Source organism: Micropterus dolomieu, linkage group LG04 (genome assembly GCF_021292245.1).
Source record: "Micropterus dolomieu isolate WLL.071019.BEF.003 ecotype Adirondacks linkage group LG04, ASM2129224v1, whole genome shotgun sequence".
Classification (NCBI taxonomy): domain Eukaryota; kingdom Metazoa; phylum Chordata; class Actinopteri; order Centrarchiformes; family Centrarchidae; genus Micropterus; species Micropterus dolomieu.
The window spans coordinates 2,021,755-2,032,473 of NC_060153.1; the positions used below are offsets into that span (position 1 = coordinate 2,021,755).

The 10,719-nt window shown below is 43.2% G+C and overlaps 1 protein-coding gene across 1 annotated transcript; it reads right to left on the reverse strand.

Moving 5' to 3' along the window:
• Nucleotides 1-1,772: 1,772 nt before the first annotated feature.
• Nucleotides 1,773-10,648, reverse strand: nptxrb (neuronal pentraxin receptor b). The gene is made up of 6 exons (XM_046046230.1): nt 10,429-10,648; nt 9,438-10,174; nt 7,028-7,421; nt 5,805-6,046; nt 4,540-4,719; nt 1,773-2,195 (listed from the first exon to the last, which is right to left on the reverse strand). The coding sequence occupies exons 2-6, from the start codon at nt 10,167-10,169 to the stop codon at nt 1,950-1,952; spliced, it is 1,794 nt and encodes a 597-aa protein (XP_045902186.1). The 5' UTR covers nt 10,170-10,174; nt 10,429-10,648; the 3' UTR covers nt 1,773-1,949.
• Between the last annotated feature and the right edge of the window lie 71 nt (nt 10,649-10,719).

The window sequence follows — 10,719 nt, forward strand, 5'->3', positions numbered from 1 at the left end:
TATCAAAGTTAAAGGTAAAATACAGTATATTTGCCCACTAGCTGGTGTGCTGTCTCATGGTTAAAAGCAGTTGCTATGATTGTTGTCTTTGTCTTTTAACCATCCTTACTTTGGCCTTCATCAGGCAGTGAGACAACTTTTGTAATAATTTTCCATGAGGTTAAACTTACAGTACGTGCAGTACTTTGACACTCTAGAAGCCTTGAATTAATGTGATGCCTCACTTTGCAATGTTTTTTGAGATAGCAGGTCTGATGATCCATAAGTTGAAGATTAGGCTATTTTGAGGTGCTCGAATCAGGAAGGCATACATCAAGTCTTTTCTTTATCTCGGATAAATTTAGCGTTGCATCTTAATTCTGCATCAGAAATCACTCGAGGCAACTGCCAATAATCCTAATTTAATGCTATTTTGATCATGCTCACTCTTTTTACATCACATAACCAACTCCTCATTCAGAGTGCAAAGTTACACTCCTTGTGATAAACAAGCTTGTAAGTGCTACCCAAAGAAATATTTCCTTTTATTATCTTCACATGATGTAAACATAGTATTACGTATATTGTAGTTATACATTTTTTAGAACAGGGAATATCATGACAGAAAAAAGGCATCAGGGTTGGAGGCAAAAAAAGCTGCAGTGTAAGTGCATCCCACATTTTATCTATTTATTTATTTTTGCTCATATTAGCTTGTTTGTTCTTTAGTTTGCTGAGAGAATGAAAGTAAAACAGTTTTTTTGTATTTATCCTCTATACCGAATCAGATGTTAGGTTCCCACAGATTCAATCCAATTCCTACACTTCCCTCCCTGTCAAGCATTCTGTGAGGATCTGATTTACCAAAGAGACATCTGTGTGCTTCAGAGTGTGGGGTAGTTTGGGGAAACCAACACTGTAATTTACACATTTTGTTTAGTGACAGGAAATGTGACTTTGCTCATGCAAATACACTTCATCTGACTTACATTCAAGGATACAACACAATTTTACCAAACTCACCCAGGTTAGTCACAGTTGCTGTGTTTGAATGGTGTTTAGGTAGACATCAAGTGTTTACTTCAGAGGTCTGAACTGAAAGCACTGCTTTGTCTAAGTTGCAAACGAAAATGACGCAACTTAACTTTGCAGGACTGTGAGTGATGTGAGAGGCTACAACAGGGGGAGCAGACTGGCACAAAGCAACATTACCAGAGATACATTACACAATATACATTTATAAGACCACCGTTTTACCAAATCATAGTATAGTACGCAATGTAGAAAACTTAAAAGTACAAAGACAATACTCAACAGTATCATATACAGTTAAAAATGAACAAAACTGATTTTGTTTCCCGTTGAGGGTTAAAACCAATATAGCCATGATAGCATTACAGAGTTCAGTTTTAGCATTAAACACAACCAACTGGACACAAGATGAGGAAAGCTAGAGCTTTGTGTCACTGTGTGGTAAAATTAAGAAACCCTTATATATGGCATCCTTAAATGTTCATTTCATAACTGTATTTAAACCCATCAATGCCCTCTGCCTGAATAACCATGTATGGTTCACTGGCCAAACAGACAATTACCTAAAACAGAGGGTGGTAGACTTAACCAGAGCCAATAATTAATCTATGATTGAATGCTTCCATAAGAGTCCTATTCATGCCAGAAGTTCATCCACCCATGCAGCCTTCACTAAGGCGAATCTGTGACTAAACTCACTGTATCACACTGCAGAAGTTAACACATGAGTGTGGACACCAACACTAAAAACAAAACAGATACACAGCTCTTAACGGTTTAATAGCTCCATCACATATTTCAGTCCACCAGAAAGCTTCCCATCCCTAACAAATATACTGTAAACCCCAATGTGATACATTGTTACACACCTCCTAAATCGTCTCCTAAATCGACCTATCAAACACAGCCATCCTTGGCTGATTTCTCCCAGTCACACTTCACTGTTTGGGGCTGGAGGGGTTGGATCTCTGGGCAGCGTGGCACGGGTCCAGGGACTCCTTGGTGGCACCGCCATAGACATCTACGTCGTGGTCGGTCCAAGGGGCGATGTTGCCCAGGGCCGAGGAGTTGCAGTCGGCCAGAGCGGCCACCTCTGCCGGCTTCAACACTCGATCCCACAAATTGAACTGGGAGAGCTCCCCGACCAGGGCCTGGGAGGCATCAAAACGCCCGCCCAATGTGTCCTTGGGTAGAAGAGATGGAAAAAACAGGGTTGAATGTCAGAATGCTAGAATAGAATAGCCAAAAGACCAACAATGTTATTGTTATTGTAATGTTATTTTCAACAGGCATCTATTAGAACTTTTCCAGGAACTGTTTTAGGAACTGAGTTTCAACCAGAGAAACTAGGTTTTAAATTGAGTTTGAGGTCCTGCCTGCCAGTCCCTGCTTCAGGAGTATTACTTTCTGATGGCCCACAATCAGAACATAGCTTTCAGCACTGAACATTACTATAACATTAACATATTCCGATATATTGTTAATATATCAGAATCAATTTAGTAATCATCTGACTTAGATGTGTAGCCTGCATTTTTTTTGCATAGACTAAATACGTTTTTAATACGCCATTAAATGTGGAGTAAGTGATTCTAGAGAAATTCAACACCATGACAAATTACATGACATACTAGAGAGAACAACAAAATAGCAAGTAATGTAATTTATGTTGGCTAAGTTGTGGGTCAGCAAACTGTCGCTACAGTTGCTGATGTGAAGCTAACATGCAGAGAGGACGAGCCAGCACCCCAGCTCCAGACAGCAATACTCACGACTTACCTGCTACTTTAGCTAATGTCACAACAACCGCATGTATTCTAAAACTAGATACTAAGGTGAATGTCCGTGGGCAAGTCATTTAACATTACCTGACACGCATATCATGGCTGAAACAGCTGGTATAGTGTTGTGTGGCGGAGTGCAGGCCTCTTTGTTTGCTATTTGCAGATCCAGGGTGTTCAAAAAATGGATTTATTTTCAGCACACATTGTTGGGACAGCTGTGGCTCAGGAGGTAGAGCGGGTTACCCGTTAATGGTGGCTGTTCCACCAGTGTATGAATGTGTGTGAATGTTAGTTTCTGTTTGAGCACTTTTGCATGGAAAGTGAAAGCCAATGCAGGCTGCTTTCCAACCAATAACACAGTGTGCAGTTTTGGGTTATGTTATCAGAAAAACCAAACCTTAAATTGAAAAAGTATTCGCCTGATATTCTAAATGTTTGCATCTGCATAGTAGATAACAGGCTAGTTCTAATGAAAGTATAAATGGCATATGTAGCAAAGATATATATATGTACCAAAAACAAATATTCACAAAAGAATAAAAGTACGCTTTTAAAAAGGACTGAATGAATGTTTAAAAATAAAAATATATTTTTTTAATCATGCGTTACAAGGTGAAGGAAACTGTATCCAATACTTCCCACATCAATTGTAGTGAAAACGAGGGTATGACAACAATTTGTATATCAGTTAATATATTTGGCCCACAATTTGTTTTATTTATGTGTGTCAGCCTTGTAGATTTCCTCCATTATTATAACATAATTGACCAACAATTAAGGAAGATCAGTGCATCTTGTGAGTTACTATGGCTTTTACATATTCATAATGTGCTCCAACACAACACTTTCTTTTATTAATACTAATACTATATCGAAATGAATACACTATCTCTGATCCCGAAAACTACAACCTTCCTCAGGCAATTGGTGTACAGTTAAAACTACTGTGGTCAGTTTTCCTGGTTTAATAAGAATGAAAAAGCAAGCTAAAAGCTTTGTCCATACACAGAAATACTGTCTTTTGATGATCCCCCCTAAACAAGATTAAAAATGTTTATCCCCTTTCAGAGCACCCTTCTGAGAAGGATATCCTGGGATTTTCCCCATAAGATCTCGTCAACACATCCACACAACAACAATTTTTTCATCCTCAACAGAGCTTAATAAAGTACTTGCTCTCTCTCTCTCACTCCAAAATATCCATTAAATAAAGGTTTGTTGCATCACTGCAGCATCTAACAGAAATGGACTCTGCTTTTCATCCTTTATGCAAGAACAATGGGCTGCAGAATGGTAAATAGTACTGTGTACTGATATAGCAATTGTCTAACATAACGGGCAAAGCACTTTACAATTTGCAATTCATTCACCCTCACATCCATGCAAGGCACTGGCCTGCCCATTGGGAGCAACTTGGGGTTCAGTGTCTTGCTCAAGGACACTTTGTCATATGAACAGGAGGAGCTTGATAATGTCAGCTTTCATAACGGTTATGTAATGTGGGAGTCTCGCTAATAAAGGTGAGAGGCAGCCCAGTGGGAGGATAAACCCTGCTGGGTCTGTTCATGTGTGAAAAGCTAATGGTGCTCCTTTAAAATAGCTCTCTCTCCACCCAACCACCTACCCATCAATCCTTCCATCTGTCTATTCATCCTTTTATCCATCATCAGTGTCTCATGTTTTCATGGCCCTGTATGTATCTATCCATTCATCATTCATCAGTTTATCCATCCATATATCTCACCTGCTCCTGTCCCAGTATGAGGACTCCTCCTGGTTTGATGGGATGCCAGGCAGCCAGTCCTTCTCCCCTCCCCTTCATCTTCCCCCCTTGGTAGGCCTTCCACACCCCGTCCCTCAGGGTCCAGCTAACACAGATGTGCTGCCACTCGTCCTGTGGTAGGGACAGAGGCAGCTGCGCCACCTACAGGTCAGAGAATACAGTGGCTGTGGTTACACCTTTTCTTTACAAAGTGAGTAAGTGATTTCAAGTCCACTGAGCTATGACATATTACTGTTATTATATTATATTAGAGTGGACATGCTGGTGGCTCATGTCAGCAAAACTACACTATGTGGACAGTACCGACCTTCCTTCCACCACAGTGGCAAACAACACCCGTCCCTCTGCCTTGGGAACTATAGGCATAAGGGCTATAAAAGGTAAGCATTAATGCAACATATAAAACAGCTGCAAAAAGCTTGCCTCTCCTCAATAACGTATGTTTGCTGTCGGCCACAGCATCACAAGTGTGAAAAAATAAACCGAGAAACTTCTCTTGCACTAAGCACCATTTTAGGGTTTTATTTGTATGAAAATGATTTGAACATAGATCTAAAGTAATATTGTTGTTTATTGTGGTTATAAATGATGTGATATTATTTTGTTTCTTTCTTTGTTTCCTTGTTTTGTTAATGCAGTTTTGTTTCGTTTGTATTTAACGTGCTGTTCAAGGGCACCATCTGCTTTAGTTCTACCTTTTCTGTAGCAATGGGAATAAATGTTTTTTCCCCATGACTCATTAAATGGATGGTAAGGCTAGAGTGGGATTGACGCCTTAGGCTATTGTGCAACCGGAGAACCAACCCCAAACCAAATATAAACTCTAATCCATATTATATTGACTGAAACATTAGTTGGATGCTGTGACATTTTCAGTTTTACTGTTTGAAAAAGTTGGTCTCTCCCAAGAATGAACGTGTTTTCATCGCTCATTTTAATCAATGAATTTCAACACGTAACCAACAAGCGCTGTTCTGTGGAACAGCTTAATAGGCTACTAATGATTTCCTTGACGGGCTATTTTGTTTGACTAATCATAAGGAAACCTACAGGGTAAAAATATTAATTATTTTTACCAGAAGAAGTCATTAATATTACTTGACATACAATTTTTTTTTTAAATGGCTGTGTATTTCCTACAACTACACCAAATTTATCTTTTAACCACTTGAGGTGGGATCCAAACCCCCAGAAAAATGATGAGAAAAATCACTCCCACCTCCTACCTTGTCATTGATTAGCAGCTCCACAGGGTTGTGGACTCCCTGTAGCAGAACCAACTCGTTAGGCTGCCCAGGGACTGAGTAGGAGAAAGGGGTCCCGATGCCCCCTTCTTTGGCCTTCAGCCAGACACAGGCAGTGAAGGCATACATCTCAGTTATCTCTTTTCTCACCAGGCCATACATATAGTTGGTTCGCATGGGGAAGGAGAGGACGAAGCCATCAGGGAACGACGGCTCTGTCAGCGCTTTAGAGACACAGATGAAGAAGATAAAGTCAGACAGAGAGACAAAGCTAAGGCAGACGGAGAGAGAAAATGGGGAAGGACGATGTGTTGCGTTAGTGGCCGATTTAAACAAAGACACTGGTATTTTTCTTCTCACTTGTCCCTGTCAGTTTGTGCGGAAACACACACACACACACACAAACAAGGTGCCTGGCAAGATCTCAGGTTTTACAGTTAATGATCAGCCTCTGTAACTCGAGGCCACACTGCAGCTCTTCAGGCAGAGATGTACAGACAGTCGGAGAGGATGGGAGAATGACATCGCTAAAAAGAGGACAGAGAAGTGCTTCTTCTTTCCTTTTAAACCTTCCTATTTGCATCTCATGAACTCTGAATCCCTCCTCTAGACCTCCACTTCTCCTATTATCAAACATCTCCCTCCTTTTTCCAGCCTCTATCCATTGTCTGTATCACTGCTAGAGATAAACCAAGCTTCCAGTGACCTGGAATGTTTGTGGTAGAAGCAATTTCACCATCATACAGCCAGTGAAACTCTTCAAAACCAATGTGGCATATTCAAACGAGCACACCTTTCAATAAGGATCCCTGATATAAATTCCTATTAGTGTGAAGATTTACAGGTTACAAGTAAAAGCAGCAAACGATTTTTGGTCATTTCTTTTACATTTCCTTTATATTTTGTTGTATTATTTTTTATTTTCAAGTCCTCGCCCTCTTTGACATTTCACAGCCTTCAGCACTCATTAATCATCTTATCTTTAATCTACAGCTTAATCTCTACTGCTGTGATAACCCAGTTCACCCACACCCTCATTAAAGTTTAATTTTAGCCTTCTCTGGTGATTCTCTCATGTACTTCTGTTTGGTAATATAGTTAACTCCCTGTGTGCATCAGTTCATCCATTCATTCCTTTCTTTATTCAGCCACCATCCCGTGTCTTTACTCTCCATCTCTTCCTCCTCTTTCTCCCCTAGACTCACTGTGTTCCAGCTCAGTGACCCGGTGGCTGACGGTGTCGATTCCCTCGTTGATCTTCTCGTGTTGGCCCTGTGTCTCCTTCCGCATGGCCTGACGCTCCCTCTCCAACATCTTAATCTTCCTCTCGAGCTCCCCCTCCAGGTCCTCCACCCTCCAGGTGCCCTTTCCGCGCCCAGGGGAGCTCTTGATTGGAGGCTTGGGGGCAGGGGAAGCCGGGGAGGCAGGACGGCGACCCCCTGGGGGAGCCGCTGCAGGTGGGGAGGAAGCACTGCCGGTGGGAGTAGCTGGAGCCTTGCCGGTATTACCAGCCGGGCTGTTGCTGCCACTGTTGCCGCTGCTGGTACTTGGACCCACAGGTGTGTCAGTAAGGTTCAAGGCAGCAGGGCCTATCTCTGCCTGCAAGAGAGGGAGAGAACCATAACCATGAAATTTCCCCAGGAGATGAATCCTCCCGACTTTGGTGATCTCCTAACTTCTTGTCCTGCTCCACCAGCAGGTTTACATTTTTGTTGTTTAGCGAAAAGCCTCATAACTATTAGGTAGATTGCCATAACATTTTGTGCACATATCATGTCGCACTCAAGATGACATTTTCCTCTAGTGGCATCAACAGATCAAAATTTAATTGTGTCCAATACTTGTGACCTAATACCCAACTGATGACATTACCATCGTCCTCAGTTGTACTTTGTGTTTACTGCTACTTAGCAGAAGGGTGTACTTGCTAAATATCAGCATGTTAACACTGTCAATGTAAGAATGCTAATGTAATTAAATTAAATTCTTTTAGGGTCAAAAAAATCAAAAAATCTCTTATTGATTTTTTCTCTTATAAAATAAATATTTTTTATAAGATCCCCTCGCTGATGACACTGCTAGAAAGTCGAACACTCTATCTCTGTCCCTTTTCTAACTGCTAATATGCATTTCAATTATTTAAATTTCCTGACTGCTTTGTGTACTGATTTATGTTGTATCCATGACGCTTGTGTAGGCCTCTTGGAACTACGATTTGGAACTGAATTTTCCATGTGCTCTTTTAATGTCATTATAAAGTCTGGGATTCTATCTTCTCATTTTTTAGTAAACAAAGGCATTTGATCTTTCCTATTCTTACCCTGTGTCCATGATCAATGAATTTTAAAGATTGTTTATAGTGCCTCAAGCTGGGACAAAAGACCTATGTGTAATGTAGGCTATGTTAAGATTGTGATTGTCAATGGCCGGCATTGGGATCAATATAATTACTGACATTGACATCTGGTCCACAAATGCTGACAAAGGCAGAACCTGAAAAATCTGTGTTCAAGTGGACTGTTGCTATTAATATAACAGAACAAATGCAAGAGGATAATATGAGTGCTTGCTCTACTTATTTGTGAATTTTGAGGATCTTTGTTTCTCGCTGCTATTACCCTTGAGGAAGAAATGTAACATAAAATAAATGATTAGAAGCCATTCCTGTTTGCTTTGAGTAGCATAAATGATAGAAGCAGTTTACTGTTCATGTTGAAACTGAATGACAAAGCAACACAGCGAGCGAGAGGTGTTATATCGATGATAGTAGTAGCCAACAGTAGCAGTATTTTTATTCATAGCAGAAGTTGAAAAAAGGTGTTGGTGAAGGAGCAGTAAACAGAGAGATGCTGCTGTTAGTGTGGATGAGGCGAGTGTGAAATGTAATAGCAAGAGAGTTGCTGAGGCAGGACTGGATCTGGATGTCCGGGATATAAATTCACACTGACAGAGACAACGTTGTAACTGATTGTGCTTAGAGAGGGCAGGCAGTGTGTGTGTGTGTGTGTGTGTGTGTGTGTGTGTGGTTATAAGCCTGCCTATATGTCTCAATCTCAGCGGAGAACCTGATTCCCCTCAACCCCCCACCCTCTTTCCTGTCCAGCCAGCTTCATCTTTTATTTATGTCTCTATCCTGCTGTCGGATGCAGAGGTAGAGGCGGCTGACACGACGGGTGGGGGTGGGTAGCCTACAGAGGTGTGTGAGGGCCAGCAGGTGGAATGATTTCCCATGGGTCCATGTGGAGCGTGAGCAAGACATAAGGAGCGCCTGTGTCAGGAGTTACTTGTCAGAGCAGAGGTGAGGTGAAGATAAAAGAGGGAGGGAAGGAAAAAGGGGGAAGGGCGGGTGTTGGAAGAAAGATCAGGGCAGCTAAGATAATGAACATAGATGCCACTGCACAGGCCTTTAAACCTCTCACTGCCATTATTTTAATAGCTTTTTAATGGATCAGACAAAGGCTAAATTTAGTCACTGGACATTGACTCATCTGGCTAATTCATAATTTGAGTATCAGTCCAAATCTCCTGCTGACAAACAAAACTCAAACAGGAGGGTGAAGAGCAAGAACAACAGGTTTTGCCAAAGTTTGGCTCAGTATCTTTCCATGCGGTTACCTCGAGTTTCTCAATGCGGTCCTTCAGATCCATGATGGCCCTGGCAAGCTCCTCCACGGCACGCGCCGTCTGCAGCTGCGCCGCGGCGGAAGAACTGACATCATCCCCGGCCATGACGCGGCGATTGCCGCTCCAGACCCCGATGCTCCGCTCCGGGACGTTCTTCTCGTCCTCCAGGCCGCTCTCACACTCACTCAGCTTCCCCGTCAACTCCCGGATGGTCCTATGGTCCATGAGGATCTGGTCGTTCTGCTGCAAGACAGTCTGCCGAAGCTCCTCCGCGGTGGTCCGGAGATACGTCCAGTCTTCATCCCCGGCTCCGTACAGCGGGTCGTCCGCTTGCTGCTGTTGTCGCCGCTGCCTTAGATCTTTGGTCTTGCATTCTCCGACCGGTACAGGTGTGCAGATCAACCGACTGAAGCTGAACTGTTTCGCGGACCCACCGCCTGTCTCCTCCCCGAGGTTCAGCTCGTTCAGAGTGGGGACCTCCAGGCCGATGCCGCCGAGCCCGTCCCCTCCACCGTAAGACTCGGCGCCGTGTAGAGCGCCCAGCGGCCCGGCATGAGCCACCGATCCGGGCTCCAGGGGCTGGAGCAGCGTCTCCGATGTCAGGGTGCCGTTGTCGCTGATGGGCACGGCGCGTTTCCGGGGATAAACACTGGCGATGATGCAGATGACCGCGCCGAGGAAGGCCAGGGTGCCCGCTCCCACAAGCACCACCACGAACTTCATTATGACTGTGGAGACCGAAGCAAAATGTTACGGCTCAGTTTAAAAGACTGACACGTATAGGCTACACACCTGGAAACAGAAAAATCTCTTCTTTTCAGGCTGTTAACAGGCTACAAAGAGCAGCATCACTCCATACAGCAGCGTGTAGGAAGACTGCATCACCCGATTATAACCACGATCTAGTTAGTCATGAACTAGACTCACGCTGACACCTCAGTTTAACAGCCAGAGGTGTTTGCTGTAGAAATGTGGCACTTACGCACAGAAGATGTTTGCCAGATTCGATGCTGTTTTCCTCTTGACGCCCCCCCGTGTGTAGCCTAATATTGATGGCACCGCGCTGTCTGGACCAGAGATGCTCCCTCTCCTTCTCCGTGTTGCTAAGCTGCTCTCCTCCGTGCGTTACCATGGGGACCGTATGGAGAGGAGGGGCGAGGCTGTGGGCATGCGCCAGTCAGAGCAGAGGTGAACCTCCAGCAGCAGCTTGAACAAACAAGGCGGTGATGGATCAATGTGTGCTGTGCTATGTGTGTGTGTGTGTGTGTGTGTG

Bases quoted from the DNA above. Each gene is read 5' to 3' on its own strand.
- nptxrb (XM_046046230.1), bottom strand. From the start codon at position 10,169: ATGAAGTTCGTGGTGGTGCTTGTGGGAGCGGGCACCCTGGCCTTCCTC. The intron at 7,422-9,437 runs GTAACCGCATGG...CCTCTCTTGCAG, and splicing joins ACCGCATTGAGAAACTCGAG to GCAGAGATAGGCCCTGCTGC. The intron at 2,196-4,539 runs GTGAGATATATG...CTTCTACCCAAG, and splicing joins TCATACTGGGACAGGAGCAG to GACACATTGGGCGGGCGTTT.